Source organism: Pogoniulus pusillus, chromosome 24 (assembly GCF_015220805.1).
Source record: "Pogoniulus pusillus isolate bPogPus1 chromosome 24, bPogPus1.pri, whole genome shotgun sequence".
NCBI lineage: Eukaryota > Metazoa > Chordata > Aves > Piciformes > Lybiidae > Pogoniulus > Pogoniulus pusillus.
Window position 1 is genome coordinate 14001274 of NC_087287.1, and position 19505 is coordinate 14020778.

General features: G+C 39.2%; 1 protein-coding gene across 4 annotated transcripts in view; it reads right to left on the reverse strand.

Annotated features, from left to right (window-relative positions):
* Nucleotides 1–19505, reverse strand: part of DENND5A (DENN domain containing 5A) — a 57728-nt gene that overhangs the window by 23791 nt on the left and 14432 nt on the right. For all 4 annotated transcript variants that reach the window (XM_064163704.1, XM_064163703.1, XM_064163706.1 and 1 more), the window contains 7 exons: nt 18336–18996; nt 10064–10251; nt 4774–5091; nt 4105–4320; nt 2595–2829; nt 2022–2172; nt 1362–1455 (listed from right to left, as the gene is read on the reverse strand). In XM_064163704.1, coding sequence (XP_064019774.1) covers nt 1362–1455; nt 2022–2172; nt 2595–2829; nt 4105–4320; nt 4774–5091; nt 10064–10251; nt 18336–18996 — 1863 coding nt within the window. The remainder of the gene's footprint in view (nt 1–1361; nt 1456–2021; nt 2173–2594; nt 2830–4104; nt 4321–4773; nt 5092–10063; nt 10252–18335; nt 18997–19505) is intronic.

Consider the following 19505-nt stretch of genomic DNA (forward strand, 5'->3'; position numbering starts at 1 on the left):
AACTTGTGAAGAGTCAGTTTAAAAAAAACCCACACAAACAAAAAAACAGCCAAGGACAAAAAAGCCAACAAAAAGCCCTAGAGACAGAATTTTGCATTTTTAATTACCTCACTGATTTCTCAGATGTTTAAATGTGCCAAACATCCTAATTGTTAAAAGGTTACAAATCAACTATTCTTCACTTCCACTACTAAGTAAAAAGCATCTTCGAGTTATCTGAGCATATGGAACGTGTCAGAGGCCACAACTACTCACAGGTGGTTTTACTATGCAGACATCCTCCTGTTACGTGGTTATGGATGACACAGATGACACTACACTTGAACAACATTTTACAAACCAATACAAAAATGTTGGAAATGAGGACACTGCAAAAGCAATTAGAACTTATCACTACCATAAAAGAATGAACTAGAGATAAAGATAACTGAACATGACAACACTATACTAACAGATGAAGGCTACTCCAAAATTGCAAATGAAGATTTTCTGAATGCATTTAACAAGCAAGAGAGTATTTTCTCCAATGAACAGCATACATTTAAACAACAGGAAAGCTTTGGCTTTACTTAAAAAAAAAAACTTCTGATACTTTAAAATAGGCTGATTTGGGAATTACTCATAAAACAACAGTTGATGTACCAGGCTGCAGTCTGTATTGTATGAATCAGAAACTGTACTGTAAATAGTTCACATCACCCAGATCTTTCAAAATCCCCTCACTACAAAGAGTAACTGTCAGCTGCAGAAGAATTGTAAGAGAAGATCAGTTCAGAAGATAGGTAAAGCAGCATCAGGCCATGCTGTATGAAAACAAGCAGACACAAACCTGAAAATATGGGTGGGGTTCACCCACCTTCTCAGGAGGCTGTGTGTTAATTTGCCACTTTAAGACCTCTTTTATGGTCTACAAAAGAAAAACAGGCAACTCCAAAAGGCAATACTTCTGATCTTATGATGAAATTCATCACTCTCTAGAGGTAGTTAACTTTCCTCCATCAATTATACAAAAGAAATACAGTGTGACTAAGTTACTTAGAGATAGGAAACAGACAGCTAAAAATTGTTCAGATGAATTACACACACACCCTTTAAAAAAAAAAATAGAGTATGTGATGACATTTTTAAGGAACTCTGCTGTATGTGAGACAAAACAACTTTGTCCTGAGAGAAGGCAACAATGGCATAACTCCATTGTTATGAGTGTCTTAGGTCTGCTAAGGACCAGAAACTTCATTTGTATTCAAGGGAGAGCAGAGATGAATGGCAAGGAACTGTCCAGACATTTCATAGGGGTTACAAAGTCTTATGCAGGCAATTAGCTTTAAAAAATTAGATCTTTATAGTTGAACTACTTTCACCTCTCTCTGATCATTGTCAAGACGCAGGTGCTCTGTGTGTTGCTTCTGCCTGTCCTTCCGTCTCCACTGTGCAGGAGCATTCCTCTTTGTCCACCTACAGATGGGGGAATATGATTAATCAAATGTCAAGAGTCAGGTGAAGAGCAGGAGCAATGGGGGGAATAAGAACGTGCTGACATTAATTACATTAATTACATCTGACTAAGTGCAGAAGGAAATCCACACAAAAAAAAATCTCTGTAGAAGAATCCAACACATTTGCTTTGTATTTTCCATTGTCCATCCAGTTACAATGTAAACCTTTTTCCTCTTTCTTTGAAGTTTTTATAAGAAGATGCCCTAAAATATTTGGTAGCTCTTGAGATCCAGTAAGGATATCTACTGTTACATCAACATTAACATAACTAACTCAGAAGTACATCACTGTGAAAGTTAAACCTCAAACATAACAAATTTGCTTCTGTAAGTTTAGGTTTTAGAAAGGAAAAAAAATGTATGTCATAACAAAAAAAAAAAAGCACCACATGTAACCCACCCACATTACCTGATCTGTTCTCACTTTAAAAAAGCAGATACTGAAACTGCTTTCTAGTATCCCTGCTTTTGTACCATCCTACAGATGTTGCCAAGATCCAGCACCTGTTGTCCTAGCTTACTCACTTGTTACTCGCTGGTCCAGTGGATAGAACATCAGATTGAAGTCTGGGAAAAAATCCAAGCTCATATTTCCCTTGTCCAATTTTCATGTCCAGCAAGTGTGGGTGGACTGCAGTGTGATCTATTTTTGCTAGCCTTAATTCAATAGATTTCTCTGAAATAAAACAACAGAACAACTTTCTTGCTGATTTTCTTTTAAGATGTCTCAATCAGACATGAATCTATAATCACGTATCCTTAGCTGACAGTGGATCTCCAATTACTGAACCTAACAGGTATTAAACATCAAATAACTGCCACCAAAAGGTTAAAAATATTTATCTTAAGCTCAAATATTTTTCACACAAAATATGCAGGAAAATACTTGAGTTTGACTGAACTTTGCCTGACTTGCATCACACATCTCAGCTTCCCATGTAACATCTAGTTCCTCACTTAAACTTTACACCTCAGGTTTTTTTACTATCTCTTTACAGTTTCAAGGCATCAATCATTACTTTACTTTAACCTTAAGTTTACCACAAACAGCACTAACTACTTGTCTTAACTATCAAGAGAGTGGCTTACTACTCTTACCAGCTTCATCAATGGTTGTGCACTTTTGATACATAGATGTGCGCAGAGTTGGTGTCCTAACGTTTAGCAGCCTAATTTTATCCACTCTAGAATCAAATACTCTCAAAATAGGGTCTTTATCATCATCATCATGGCACATAATCTTATTGTCAATAAAAGATGCAAACATCTGGGTCTCCAGGAATCTTGAGAGGAAAGGCAAGTAAGGTTCAGGCTGGTCCGATAAGAAAGATGCCTAACAGACAAGGAGAGATAAGAGCGTTTGTGAGTCTGCAGCTAGAGACACAACCAGTTTCATGATAATCACCCACTGGACAGCACAACAATTATTATACTTGTGTCAACACTTCCTTAAGGTTCTAAAAAATTCAACACCCTCCCTGAAAACCATACTGGCAGTATTGCAGGTGTGGATATTATGTACTTCTGGCAGGGCTCAAAGCTTAGGAAGATGATGAGAATCTTTCATAACATTTGAGAGGAATCATATCAGCATTTCACCAAGCAGTGCTGCAACATAATCTTCACCCACATGAACAATCTTGGTCACAAATCTCTAATCTCTAGTAGACAACACCAGAATTTGAAGAACTGGGTCTTACATTCCCCTAGAAAACAGCTAGGAATACATTTGACATGTATGTGTTATGTGGGGTCATGGGTTTTGTGCTAGTTTGAAGCAAGCTAGGATGTTTCGGTGAGAAGAACTAGATTACAGGCTGTAAATTAATAGTGATGTCTACTTCGCTCATAGGCTTGCTGAGATGTATAGGAACAAGAAATAACAACATGGATAACCACTCTCACTTGGGCTGCTGGCTGAGCTGCTTCTTACTCTCTAACCTCACCCTCCATTTTGGACTAATCCACTTTGATTCCTAACCCCCTGGCCAAACCTCCATTTTTCCTTGGGACTGGGGTAAGGTTGAGAGGGGTAGGGGGAAGGTGAAGGGGTGGTTGAGAGCCCCTCCTGGGGACTCAGGTTTCTGGAAGCGGAGTTGTGTGTCTGCATAACCTTTTACCTTGTATATTTCTGTCTATAACTGTATATACTGTAAAAATCTGCTTGTATATTGTGCTAGCTGTAAATATAAGCTTCATTCATATTTCCAGAGCTGGCTGAGTCTAGTCTGGGTGATTTCTAAAGTGTGGGGGAGCAGGGAACACCCAAACCACTACAGGTTAACATTAACATATTCAGCAATTCCTCTGGTTTAAAACCAAATGAACAAAAATAATCAAGTTATTTTCACTAGCAATATTTAACTTAAAGGTTAGCCATAATGTGAGGCTTTCTAAACTATTCTGCTACAGCAAGCCATATTTTTATACAGTCTCCTTAATGGAGTATGTTCCCCTAAGTGTGCATATTCACAGAACATACAAGATGTGATACTTAAGGAATCAATCACAGTTTTGACAGTACTGTTCTCCATTTCAGGACCCAATAAACAAAGTCTTAGGTTTGAATACTGTCTTTACACTGACATATCTCATTATTAGAACTTACTTTATCAAAGTTTTGCATTTGTTCTCTGTTTGTAAACCAAGATTCCTTGTCCTGGCTGGGCTGAATTACAAACACTTCATAATCTGCAAACATTTGTGTGAAACGGTTGGCAAAAACTTCACGGATTTGAATGTTCAGCTGATAAATCTTGAATTCCTCTTCATCACACTGGATTTTAAGATCCTTTTTGCTACTGGTCTCCTCTCGCACTTCCAACTGAGAAAGTAAAGGAACATGGGGAAAATGGCATTGTTGCTTTGTCAGATATTCTAGGTATTCACGATCTTAACGTGCCATTCAGCTGCTACTCCTCAATACTCCAGTTCCAATTTCAATAATAACCCAAAACTTACTTCAGTACTAGGTTCACTTGATATGATTTAGGCTAGAAAAAGGTAGATAATAGCCATATGCACGCCCATGTATGTCACATACTTAATTTACTTACTTTGGTCCTTTAATCACTTGCAAAGGCTGTTTTAAGTGAGTTGACTACACCTGCAGGTTAGGCAAACACGTTCTTCTGTCTGGCGTAATACAAGTCTTGGTTTAGTACTGTTACAGCTCTCAAAATGCAACAGAAATGCCCAATTAAAACAAGCTACCAACCATGACTTCAGATCACCTCCTACCACAGGTGCAGAGAGTGCACAAAATCTTACAGCTTACCTTTTCTAGGCTCACACCTGTTCTTTTAACAAGTGCTTGGAGTCTTGCAATAGTCTCATTTTCCTTTAGCAGCTCATAGGAGTTCAAAGGTGATCCTGCTATGTTCCCATTTCTTTTATCAGAAACCAGGTCACATGTTCTGAGGCTCTTCATCTTGGAGGCACTTTCACTGCAGTGAAGGTTTCCCTCAGGTGGAATTCCAAAAGCCATTAGAATCTCTGAAACTTCCTGAATGAACTCAAGTTTATTTGGGAACTGGGGTAAGTCCTCTGGCAGCTCAATGAAATGGTTGTCTACATCCACAAAGCAAAGGTTAGCCTGGGATTTAATTGAGAACAGGAAATCGTTACAAGATCACTAAGCACAAGGGTTCTATCCTTGGGGGTTGTGCTGACTAAAATATTCTAATACACTGCATTTATTTGGTTATTTTCTAACACAGACTTGCTCCAACCGTAACTTAACTGACTGGTTGGCTTTGAAGAAAGCAGCAGGTCTTTTCATTTCCGGGTCTTTCAAGGAGGTAACTAAGAATGAAGACTCATTTTGAAGTTGTTTACTAGGCACAAAAAGACACTGTGGCATGTATTAGGCACACATGTGTGAATATTTTCATACACAGAGATAGACTTTAATTATGGGATATTTACAATACTATTTTACACACATGCATAAGTAACCAAGTAACTGCCTGTTCTCAGATTATCAGTCCATTCTCCAAGAGATCTGGTGAATTCTATTCTAAAAAGGTGTAGATGTTGCAGAAGCTGCAACAAAGTCATCTCTTTTCTGTAAGCAACTTGAGAACTAAGGCAATTGCTTGAACAAGTTTAGAAGTTTGCTTCCAAGGGGAAAAGCTGCATTAATATGAATGAATTTTTTTTTCGTGTCCCAATTCTCTCTCATTCACCATTAAAAAAAAAAAAAAAAAAAGAAAGAACAAACACTGGGAGTGATTTCTTATGCTCAAAGAAATGCATATAACCAGTTTAGTAGCTCTTGTATAGATCCTTTACTGTAAATTAAACAACAAACTGCATTAGGTGTGCAAAAGAATCCAAGGTCAATAAACAGAATTAAGGTCTTGACTCTGAAACAGTCTCTAGTACACTCTAGAAAAAGTTCTTTGGTATTTTTTAAATAGAGTTGAGATTCTCCTAGCAGCAACACCACTCCAACTCAGGAGGGCTGTGTGCATACCTAGCGAGGCAGCCCCAGTGGGAGGCTGGGGATGCAGGCAGAGTGCTCAAACATTTGGCACAAAGGCACAGAATGTACACAAAACCTCTTATGTTTCAAGTAACCACCTGAATTTCAAGACAACCACTATACACAAGATTCTGAGGTGCTGAGAAGTCAGATAGTATTTATCAGGAGCAGTGTAAGCACTACAAGACATGAGAGAAATGAAGCCTTGAAACTAGGCACAATGCCTGCCAGTCAGCATTGAGGGAAAACTAAAAACATCTGATTTGTCACAAGTTGTCTGCAAAATGACACTCATTAAGGAACTCTTCAAACAGATTAATTGTATTACTTCCTTTTAAAACTGATGCTATTCAACATTCCCTCTCTTTTGGTTTATTTTACCTTATCACAAATTCTGCAGAAAGTACCTAAAAAAGTGCTTGGTCCAAGAGTAACCAATGCTAACCTTACCAAAGTAGAGATTCTAGTCTTCACAGCAAAAATTACATCCTTGCCAATGAAGAAAAAGGTAAATTTAATGCTTCCTAAAATTGCTTCTAAGTGTCTGGGACCATTTAGCTAATTTTCCCAACAGTTAAATATCCCTTCTGCAAAGCTTCTCCTCAAGAACCATCCACACAGTTTAAATACTCTAAGCCACTAATGATGGTTGTTTATCAGGCAATTTACTACCACATTTCCCAGACCTTGCCCTGTATAGAGGCATTTAAATATAGAAATGTGTTACTGTGTAACAATACTCTGAAGTGTCTAAAAAAAAATGGTTTGGGGGATATTCTACACTTTAATACCTGTTTAATAACTGTAAGATAGAGGACTACCTAAAGTAGCATATCAAGGAGATTCAGTAGATAGGGGGAGACTGAGGTGATCTTCAGGAGCTCCATAAAGACTTCTGAAAGGCCATGCTCCCCAGGGAACAGAAATGCCAAAGGAAAGCCCTTCATGACCTATCAGAACAATGTTTTTCTGTAAAAATGAAATCCCAAGTAAGTAAATCATCAGTAACAAACAATAAACCAGGAAGTCTCACAATGGTGCCACAGTACAGATGCAAGAGAATGGAATACCAGTGAGGGTAGAAGGGTCTCCTCCCTTAAAAAGCACTTACTTTTATTAAACCCCCGTCATACAAAACACATTTTGGTCATACAGTTTTAGTTATTTTGTTTCTGGAGGCAGCACAGCTGAAAGAGCTGTGAATAGCTGGCAGCTCTAAATGTAAGCCTCTGTGGATACATTGATCCTGGTTTTAGACGAACAATGTTAAAATAAGATGATACTTAGCAACATGTGTAAGTAGAGATATCACTGAAAGAGCACGCTTAGAAAGTCTCCCCTGTGCCTCCTGCTCTCCAGGCTCACCAAACCCTGTTCCCTCATAATACATGTGCTAATATAAAAGCTTGCCTTTCCCCATAAACTTTTGTCATCACAAGTAACAAGGTGGCCAGGTGAAAGTCTTACAAACTTTAGAAACAAGGATGCAAACAAGTCAGTGTTCATGTATCTGATGCCAAAGCCTGGTTCCCTGAGGACAACAGCACCACTTTCCACTGGCTCACTGGAGTCTGGTCTACACCCATCAATTCCAAAGCTAGAGAACAATTGCAATTCTTTAGTATGACCCCAAGTACAATAAGGGCCAAACCCCTGGACAGATCTAGCAAGGCTTGCATTAAGCCCACATCCTTCCTTTCAGCTCTGTTCAAAAATAAAGAAGGAAATAATTTAGGTCGTGCCAAAAGGATGTCTAAGGAGGAACTAACATTCGCTAACAGTGAGTAAGCTCCCCACCCTACTGACAAGCTAAAGAGAAAACAAGCTTTATTTACTAATATTAATAAATAATTACAAGGCATGCAGATAGATGCCTACAGCAATTTAGGTCAGTCCTGATAGCACAATCACCACTACTTGCAATCTCCGTGTAGCCCAGGTGTTCAAAATATTTGCCACATACAAGTTTTCACATTCCCTCCTACATAGACTGAAACAGAGTTCAGAGTTAAGGCTTCTGCTTAAACACAGCACTGAAAAACATCTATTACCTTTGTGCATCAGGTCCCAACCCTGCAGATTATCACCCACCTCACTTAACACCCAGGAAACAGGAATATGCACATGACTGGCTGCACATTGTGTTTACAGTGGTCCTAAACACTAAAGGATCATAGAATCATAGAATCAACCAGGTTGGAAGAGACCTCCAAGATCATCGAGTCCAACCTATCACCCAGCCCTATCCAGTCAACTAGACCATGGCACTGAGGATGCTCTTGTATCATTCTTGTAAGCAAGTAGTGACCTTCAGCATTTATTCTACTGTTCACCCAGACAAGTCTCATCTCATCCCTGTAAGATACTATTAAAAAAAATCTCCTTCTCCCCCTTCATAAAAGGCTATCTGTAAAACAAAATGCAAATTGAGATGCCAGATTTTTAAATACTACTTTTATTTTTGACATCTAAAAATAGATAAAATAGCTTACTTTAAACCTACAATCGAAGCTGATAAAGCTCTTTATCATTTACCTTTTAAATAATTCAACCATTTACCCTTTAAATAATTGAAATACCTACTTGAAATTAACTCACTGGAAGCAGTGTAGTGATTTTAAAATAAGAGAGTTCTTTACAGAAGGAGGACAGTCTCTTAGAGCCTGTTATAATAATGAAAACATCTGTGGTACCTATATTATCATGCACATCCATACATGTGTTGTACTTCACTAGCTATTTTCTCTGAAAAAGTGTACAACTCATGTTAATTAGGCATGTCAGTACAACCAAAATGTTGTGAAAATATAGCAAATCAAAGCAGTAGACTCTTTTCATGGCAAGAACATACATTAACTTGGTTATTGATTATGACAGTGTGTAAAAAGAGAGAGAAAAAGAGAAAAGAAACTAAGAGATTAAATACTTTAGTTTTCATTGAAAAAAATAGCACAGTTTGAAGAGATATTTTCCTTTTAACTTGCCAGGAAAAACAAATGAAAACTATCAACATATGGATTTCAGAAAAAGAGCAATGTTGGCATGGTGACCAGACTGGAAGTTCACAAAAATATCTTGCCTTTAATTTCACACAGCTTTTTGAAGACTTTGTTTGTGTCAAGCTATGTTACAGCATTGCCTGATAATGAAAGCTCAAAAATGCCACCACAAAACCCTTGCCTGCCACACTTCTGCTTTCACAATGATGTAAAGAAGAGTAACAGACAACCAGAAAAAAATGGCATGAGACTACAGAATCCTAACAGTGCCTTTAAGCAGTTGGCCTACCCACTCCCTTTCCTGTAAAGGCAAGCCTACAAGTAAGCAGACTCCAGCTGGGGCCAGAGCTGTGCTGTTCTGCAGCTAGTAACTCTGCAAGCACTTTCCACAGGATACCTGATAGACATGTCCAGCTTCTGAGCAGCAGCCTGCCAGGTCATACTGTAACACTCAGCATTCTCTATATACAAGAGCAAATAAACACTTCAATAGCGCTCGATGAGAAAAGTCATTCAGATGACTGATGGGGCTGCCTCTTCAGGCAGCCAGACACCAGTGACATAAGAACACTTCCCATGGGCGGTTACTGGCTCCTGAAGACATTTCCTTTGCTACCTCAAGTAGTGCTCTACCACCCCTGGTCCCTTCATTCTCACAGTTGTCTCTTAAACTCACTCTTGGCACATCCTTAGGAAGACTGTATGTGAAATTAACAGTGGTCAATCTAAATAAAAACAACCTCTAAGCAGTCTGAAGGTAGTCCTAGCTTCATGTATGAACTGCAAAACCTTTATAGACTATTCTCTTCTCCTTTACACAGTGGCTGGCATTGACAAAGCCTCACTACAAGGGAGGACTTCTGGAGAACTAATGTAATAAGCACCAGTTTGCTCAAGTATATGCTGGTATTTTTCTGCAGGTTTTCTGAAGCATCACCAAAAATAAAGTAAGAGCTATCCCAAACCAGAGCCAGCAAGAACTTCACAATGCCTGTTACAGTTATTACTAGCCTTTTATCTCATTTCTCACTTCCCTCACAGCCATGTACAATATTTAATCATTTGAGACAAGCTCCTCTCACCTCTTGAGGAAGTTCCAGCTTAGACCTGTCATCCAGCCCATTAGAGTGCAAACCCATGAGGTAAGGGACAGGAGCATCTAGAAAATGAAGGAGGGATGCTGGAAGGATAGGGACATACACATGCTGCCACTGAAATGGAAACATTAGCGCTGTGATGGTTTCTGCCACAGTCATCAGTCTCTGATAATCTGAAAAATATCAAGAAAAGAAAAACACTTCTTTCACCAACATTTCCAAGTAGATCAAGTTAAAGAAATGAGAGTTTGCTTTAAAAATGAAACCACAGAACCCAACATTAGCTGAGCAGCATCTTAATGAAAGCCCAGACTTGTACACCCAAGCACATTTTGCTGAAACAACAAAGAGAGCTCAACTCAAAGTAGGTCACTCTACAAGTCATATGGAAATGAGCAAATTAAGTCTTAGCATCCATGAAGTCACCTTCTGCTACCTACACCAGTTTGAGTATGGAAGCACTACTGTAACAGGCTAAGCAAAAGATAGGAAACAATTCCTTTTCCCTGTGCTTATGGCTTTCTGTAGAAGCCTTGGATGAAACCCAAGGCATCTGGCGTCTCTCAGATAAACATCTTCTAAGAGTGTTTACATTTCTGTAAAGTATGCTGTGTAGTAGCCAGGCCAACAGTGCAACTGAAATTACTGTGCAGAACACAAAAAAGATCAGCTTTGTTTATCCTTTGCCATGTATGACCAAAGTCTCAGTTTAATGTAAAACAAGTCATCTCCTTCTACAACTCCACGGCAGTGCTAAAGGCACCTGCGCAACACTCATTCAGACAGCTTGTGGCTAGTGCAGTTCACACTGCAGTATGCTGGGCCAACACCTCACTCTCAGATTCTATACTACAGACTCATCTTTAATAGATTTTTCAAACCCATATTTTACACTACAGACTCATCTTTAATGGGTTTTGATTTCTATGCACCATAAATGAGGTGACAACATCAGATAACTTAGAGCATGTGATCTAATACAACTGCTGAAACATTCAGACTGCTTTTGAGCTGACAGAATGCAAAGAGTATAAAACAAGCTCATAAGACAGACATTTTGAACCTTCAGTCAAAATATAGACAGATAGATGTATAATGAACTGAAATCATAGTATGCTTTATTCATGATACTGCAACAACATCCAATCCCAGCCAGGAAAGGGGGAGGGGAAGGGAGAAACAGGGAAAAAAGGAGAAGGAAACAGTAATTTTTAACATTCAGTATCTTCCACATGTGTGTAAGGTGTGGGGTGTCATGTCTGCTCCTAGCATGGTCATAAAATGACATTACGCAATTGGGGAAATAAAGAACCCTTACACAGACAGGTGTTGATGTTTCTGAAGCAGTTTCACACTGTTGCAGAGTGCAGATGAAAAGTGCAAAAATAGCATTTGCCCTAAACAAGTGCTCTAGAGAAAAGTCAGCTCAACGGTGCACTTCAGAAGGTTATGGCTCTCAGTCTATCCCTCAGCCACCCTCCACTCAGACTTCAGACAGCGCAAGACAGAGGGCCAAGAAATTCAGCTCCTGGAATTCATGATTGTGCTGGTTTGGGGTTAATTGGAATATTTTACTGAGAGAAATTAAATACTTAGCTGTCAGAAGAAAGAAAAACAACAAAAGCAACCTTTATCACTCATCCTTCTGCTGAGAAACACCAGGAGTCAAAATAAAGATAAGACACTCACTTCTCACACACTTCTCAGTTCATTCTGCTCCTTCTCTCTGTCTGGTTGCATCTGCCTTAACTCTCGTCTGACCTAACCCTTTTTTTTTCCCTCTAACCTTCTTGTCATCTTTTTGACATCTCACCTCAGATCCCTCTAGATTTATCATGCGAAATATATGGGGATTGATCTGGTTATTTCTGATGGGAGGGAAAGAGGGGGAGGAGGTTTGGGTGGGGAGCCTTCTGGCAGTCTGATTGTTTAGGGAGGGATTTTTATGTGTTTCTGTATTACTTTTAACATGTATGTAACTGCAAATATTTGTGTATATTGTGTATACATATGCTTATAAATTATGCTAAGCTGTACATATAGCTTCATTCCTTAACTTCCACACGGCTGAGTCCAGACTGGGTGAATTCCTGGGAGAGGGCACGCAGGTAATTCCCAAAACATCACATCTTATTTTGGCACTCAACGTGGGGTAATTTGGATAACCCTGCATGACCAATTTGGTGAGAACATGAACAGATGGGATGGTCAACCTAATGAAGAGAGTCAGGGAACTACAGAGTGGCAGAAACAGAGGCAACAATGCCAGAAAAGTAGCTGTCACTCCTTCAGGTCCCGAGAGTAACTGCCATTATTCAAATACCTGCAATTTCTCTCAAAACAACACCAATCATTGTGCACACCCCACATGCCATGTTCAGCATTAGGGGTGCCTTTCCTCCAGCCAGGAGGAGCAAAGGCATAGTGGAGACCAAGTTGCAGAGTTTGTGGACTGCAAAGAGACCCATAATCCTAGAGTAAGTCAGGACAGGTTTTGCTAACATCAGTCGTAATGCTGCAATCTAGGCTTGCTTCCTTTCAGATCAAGCCTTGCTGGTGGTTAGTGCACAGAGCCCCCTGTCACCACCTTACAGTAGATGTGTGACTGAAAGAGCCTTCAGTCAAAACAACTGAGAATAGCTTAAACAGTTTGAAGTTTTTGTCAAATGCTTACTTGGACTGAAAGATATTAGAGAACAATCAGTGAACTTCACCAGCAGCACTCCCTGTTCTGCTTGGAGACCAGTTCTGCCTACACAGTTACTTACTGGTTTTCAGCCTTAACCATAGCCTGACTGCAAAGAAGTGATAAAATAATTATAAGCTTTGGTAAGAAGAATAATCCATTCCATACCCTATTTTGTTCAGCTTTAAAAGGAACTTAAAATGTAGCCGTAGATATACAAACATTCCAGCTGACTCCTATTCAGCTTGTTTATTTGAAAGCACAAGTCTCAGAATAGAAACAGTGTTTTCCTACTACACAAAACCCCCCTGTCTATTCCTGCTGTCTTATTTAAATACAACTTCTCCCTCTGTCATTAAGCTAACTTTGTAATTAATTTGAAAGGCTAATGCTAAAGTAACCTAAATAATTCAGAATTTCTATACACTTAGTAGCTACTTCCTGCAACCAAGTCATGTGCAAATGCAGCTCCCTGATCCTGGATAGCCACATGGCTTAAGCCGTTCCCAACAGTTGCAGCCTGCATTCAGCAGCCTTTATAAATGTCAGGAACTGTTATCAAAAGGCAAGGACCAAGGCAAGATGCAACTCAGTAGCAGGCTTGCTCACTTTTGAAACCAGAAGATGCTTATTCTGGTGCAAACAACACATAGTCTTTTGACATTGTATTGTACAAGAGCACTGGTAAGGCAAAAGTGACATACCACTAGTGCACTATTAGTTTGGAAAGCACCTAACTGATCACTGTGCAAGGAAAAGAAAATCCACTACCTTTTAACAAGGCCATTTAAGAACACAGAAAAAGGTTGATTCATTCCTCAAAATAGTTTCTGTAGATAAAAAACATTATCCTTTAAAGCATGTATAACAAGCTATTTACTTATTTATATTTATTTCTATATTTAAAAATAGATTTATTTATATCTAGTATATCCAGATGTCTTTATTGATCTGCAAAAAAACCAAGTAAATTCCTGAAAAAAGAGGAATTAAGGGGTCCTGGGTCTGAAAAGGGAGGAACAGGATAGGGAGAAGGCAGCTGCTGTATCACACAGAAGTCTATCAAGTGCCTACAGAAATTCTCTGACTTTGCAAATTTTTTAAACATTACATGATCACATTCTGGAATATTTTCTTCCTTCTAATCTTTCTAGTTTATGGATCACAAAGAAATATGTTGTACTTGTCAATTTCTATTCTACACTACTCCCATGCTGCTACTTTAAAGCAGCAAGTGGTGCACCATTACTACAGATGAGTTTAGATATCTTCAGAAAGTACACTGTAAACCAGAAAGGTAGGCAACTTGCCAGGATTAAGCTTCTCTCTAACCTGAAGGGGAATAAAAGGGAAAAAATACTATATACAGAGTCTCTATGGGACAGACAGTGCGCAATGCTGTTGAGCCACCAGAACAAAGCCCTGCCTTGAGAGTTTGTTTTAGGCATGTCTGTTCATAGCAGAGAGCACAGTGTAAACCAAAATATTTTTCAACAAATTCTTCTGAGTGCAGGTATTCTGTCAGGCAGACTCATTAGACAAGACATCCCCTTAATTGGACCTTTTATTTAAACCCTGCAAGTAAGAGCAAACTGTGGTAAGCAGAAGAACAGTCGAAGTACTTCCTTTTCACATTCACTTCTGTCCAACAAGCTGATTCAGAATACCTGTGCCAAGCAGCACATTTCCTAAATCACTGGATGCATAAAGAAAATGTCCCATGTAAGACATCAGAGCTGGGCAAAACAGAACTAATACTGCAAAGAAATAAAATTAATACTTTTAATCCCCAGGGCGAACATCAAGTGAAACAAAGATGGTAAAAAGTGATTCAAAAGCAAAGCAGAAACAAAGCCTTCATTTGAACTCAAAAATGGCAGGCAGCTAAGATCCAGAAAACAAAACCTGTTCAAGATCAGAGTCTGGCAGTGGTGCCTCACACTTCTCCTTTTACTGTTTCAGCCATTTAGAAAATCACCTCCAAGCAGATTTCACAGCTGTCTTAATTCAGCGCACACTTTTCAAAAGAGCTCTAGGTGCTCTACAGTGATAAGTAAGTCTATTTCACAGATAAAAGAGCAACAGAAGTTGTGGGAATGCAAAGCAGCTCCCACAGAATAATCTGATGAGGGCACTCCTGAACGCCTCCAGCACTACTGCTTCTTTGCCAGAGTTCCACAGCAGTGGCTCAGCACTAGGAGCAGCTTCAGACTCTTCAGTCCTCGAGGCATCTGCATTACTCTAATACTCTTCCAAACATGAGACAACTATCTGAAGAGGACAATCAAATTAATGTATTCATTCCCTACATTTGGTTTACATTGTTCCAAAACACCCAAGCTGTGCCAATATCATGGGACAAAATAAGAATTTCCAGAAGCAGTCAGGAATGTGCTAAAGCAAAACACACTCACTGCCAAGTGGAGTTACTCCTGTTCCAAGGAGCGACTGCCACTCAAGATGCTAAATAATTGAAACAGGATTGCACTGGCCAGTGAAGTCCTCCAAGAGTTTTTGGGTTGCTTGGTAGGGGAGTTTTCATGGGGTTTTTTTCGTTTGGGTTTTTTTGGCTTTGTTGGTGTTGTTGATGGGCAGGGGGGAGGGCTGTGTTTTAAAACAAGTAGATCTTGCAAGTAGCTCCCCTGATCCTAACAGGTACTGTTCAACATCTAAATCAATCCAATGAGTATCACAATCTCATCTGACCTAATCAAATGAGAAATTACTCCAACCACTTCAACTGTCACAGGTTTGAGCACCAAGAGCATTTAAACACTTAAGATATACATTCTGAAGGACAACCTGGACCCCACACTGCTACATGTGCAAGAATGTAAGCAAGCCCTCACAAAATTGCCACACCTAGAACTGAATGCACCATCACCTGTATCTCCATTCTCTGCTCTCTGTTTTACAGAAAGCAAAATGTCAAGCATGCAGAAGAAAGAGCAGAATGCGTATGGAGCATATTCCAGGTTTTTTAAACAAGCCAAACCAAACACCAACCAAATAACAAAAGCAACAAAACCTCCACAGAAGTCCAAACAAACTGAAAACAAACCAAAAGAAAAACAGTAAGAACCTCAACCAGAAATTCCATTTTCCTGCTGACCTCATCCTTTCTAGCAAAGCAAGCTATCACTGCGCTGATTGTCTAATTCACTGTGATGTAGAAGAAAACAAAGACCGTGGTTAGAAAAGATAAAAACAGAAATTACAGGAAGAAGAAGTTGATTTGCTAGAACTTAAAAATCCTTCACACTTTCACTTCAAGTAAGACAAAGTACGAATGTATCAAGAGGACAAAAAAAGAGTCTTCAGTGTGGTTGTTGGCAGTGCCAGCAGGATGCAATAGCTTCTGTTCTGAACACACCAGGAGCTCTGACAGTATTATTGTGAGTAAGTATTAGCAAACTGCACCAGAGACTTTCTCAAGAAAAAAAAAAAAAACAGCAAGGGGGTGTGTGTGGTGTGGGGGAGAAGAGAGAGAACACCCAAGCAAGTTTCAGAGACTGGATTCCTAAGAAAGTACTTAAGAGAACCTATAACTCAAAAATTCCAGGCTAGTACTCCTGAGAAGGCCCTGCCACAGCTAAGTTGCTAAAACTGAGGATTAAAGTTCACCAGACAGACTACTAGAATTCTTTTTCTGCTGAAGGAAGACTTTTCAGCCAGAAATTATAGGTGAGAGCTTGACAGAGACAACACATGTTCATAAGGTGCATCATGGCCCAACTCAGTCAAAGTTTGGGGTGAAAAAGAGGAAAAAAGGATAGACACTGCTGTGAAGAGCCAGGCCCAGAGGATCCCTTCCATTTCCATATGTCTGTGCATGAGAACAAGAAGCTCAAATGTTCCAGAGCTATTTTAAGCTTCTTCAATTAGCCACTGATCAGACATTTGGAAAGCATCCAAGAAAAGAAGTTGAACCTATTAATACAACTTGGAAAGAGAACCCAGAATACAAAAGACTCGTCCAGAAGTGAGGTAAGTTGCAACCCGGGAGCAAGGATGGCTTTTAAAGCCATGGCCTGAAGACAGATCAGGGAACACTGCTCCCATACAACAATGCATGCACTGCTTTCCCTGAAGTGTTTCTAACCAGCCAGGCACACATACTTCTGCCACGGGTGTCCAGCACAACTGTAGCCCAGCTGGACTGCATCCTGCAGCAGATAGAGGAGCTGGTTTTGAACCTTCCTCTGGTCGGACACAGATATCCACCTAAACAAACTCATCCTAAATCTCAAACATACATGTCCAATCTGTTTCTGGAGAAACCACAAAAGAAGTCTGGTTTCTAGACAAGTACTTCTAGATTTTCTATGAATAATTAGAAAACAACTTGTTGGGTTTTTTTTAATTCAAGAGAGTAACCACTATTGAGCACAGTAAGTTTTTTTTGACTGTGTTTGAGTTGCTCTATAATTTTTCTCTGGAAGCTGAGAATGTTTACACAATGCAACAGCTATGACTCAACACCCTGCTGCCATTATACACTTTTAATCACCTTAACTGTACAAAGTTGATCTTTGGCTTTAGTCTACAAACAAATCCAACACATAAACACCTACCTTTCATTTCAATAAGAATATGGCTAATAACTGTAAGCTACACTTTATAAATAGCTACCATTTGTATTCTATATATTTCAGTGACAGTGCAATAGAAGTAAAGATCAAAACCACATTTCAGTGACACCATGGACTATCTTGGGTTTGTCTTGGGAGTTTTCTAGGCTAAAATTACTATAAAACAGTGTTCAAAATGCAGTCTGTCTACTTTAAGCCACACCATTATGGATGGGTGAGCCTGAATTAACATTAACTAGTCTGGGACAAAAGAAAATAAAATAGAAGAATTACTTTTGGGCATAAGGCCCCACACTCTGTGTTAGAGTAACAGGATGCAGAGTAGGAAGCATTCACAGATTTCAACACACATTAGCACATAAGTTATTAAACAGATGCTATGTAAGCTCAGTTGCTCCCTACACTCTTCAAAGTATGAATCTATGTTACTTCAGCAGTAACTGTTTCAAGGCCATTACAGAGATTTGGGATTCAAATTCGCCCAAATAAAACTCTTCTCGGGTCATTTTATTTCAAAGTGACTTTGGTCCTCAGAGAGAATCTCATATTTGCATCATTAACTCTTCCTCAGAACCATATATAATTTACTATGCATTTTCTCAAAATGCATGGATAATTGGGCAGAGATAGGAGGGAACTCAGCTAAGCAGTTGGAGAGGAACATAGGAGAAGGTACATTACTCTATTCAACTGCACAGCATTTCCAGAGAGGAAAAAGTCAGTCCGTGAATACAGGAGATTATGGAAACACCCCAAGTTTTAAGTTTAGGTGTCTAAAAAGAAGAGCTAATATAATGCTTTCTTTGCAACTCCAGTCCTTTTATTGATATTAAAACCTGCACACGGGTCAGCCTGATTGCATCAGCATGCTAATGCCACTTAAACACAGCCATCTGCTTTGGGGTGTTTTGAAATTTAAGAAACAAAATGAACTTTATGCCAGTACAAGAAGACAACGAAACAACAAGAGAGTACTCACGCTGTGAATAAAGCAGTATCTGAAATTCCAGCAGGGCACAGGTAAAGAGTTGAACCACGTTTTCTACTCCAAGCAATTCAAAAACTTCCTTAACAGGAAAATCAAATAATGGTAGTTCACTGGTGCTTGGCCTCTGGCAGATAATCGGTCCATAAACACCCGAAAATTTCAATGACCTTCCTGCTGGAGGAAGAGGAACTTCATAGAGAATATTGTAGATGTAGCTTTCTAAAGGCAGAGGAGGTGGCTGAGGTGAAGTCACTGCTTGGTGAAGTTGCTCTAGTACTTTCTTACAAGCCTTCATGAAAGACATTGGAGTTATCAGACAAATGCACTTTGAGACATAGAGTGTGTCTCTGCTGATGTCATAGGAGTTAAAACGCTGTAGCTTTGAAACAGAAGTGCCATTGCAGTCTCCAGTGCTGCTGCAGCTATCTTTGTCATTTGTGGGTGGAGTATGAAGAATGTCATATTCAGCATTGTGCATATGATACAACGTCTGCATTGCACTGCAGATCTGTTTGCTAGTGACTTCCTCAAAAAACGTGAGAGAAAATCCAAATGTCCGTGAGCCATCTTCACGAGTAATAATAAAAGAGTGGAACTGAGGTTCTCTCGAATCTGCTTGTGTCTTGAAAGCAAGCCCTTTAGGCATACATAGCTATAAAAAAAAAAGGGGGAGATATCCATTAAAAAACACTTTTCTCTCTCCCTGCCTCCAGAAGCGTTGGTGAAAACACAACTTAGAATCCACTGTCATCACATTTTGCCCTAAATTCTATTAAGTATTACATCTCTGAACAATAGTCATATGCATCGAAGTCAGAAAAACTAAAAGGCTCTAAACAGTTTTTATGGAAACTCATAATCATTTTGTTGCCAATCTCAATGGCAGTAAAATAACAGAATTCAAATTCAGATAAAGGAAAGTATTTTGGTCACTAAGATCAGAAACCTGACAGAGAAAAGTACTATAGTTTATATAAACTAAGAAGCCACACTGCATTACGTTAATCAGAAAGACCATACACAAAGATCAATTGATTGCAGACTAATTTATTTCTCTACCAATTCTCTACAGGGTAACAAAAAAAGTTGTTAAATATCAAAAAACTCTCCTAGGGACTTATCACTTAGCTTTTAAGTTTATTTTCTTTTTAAAAATATCCC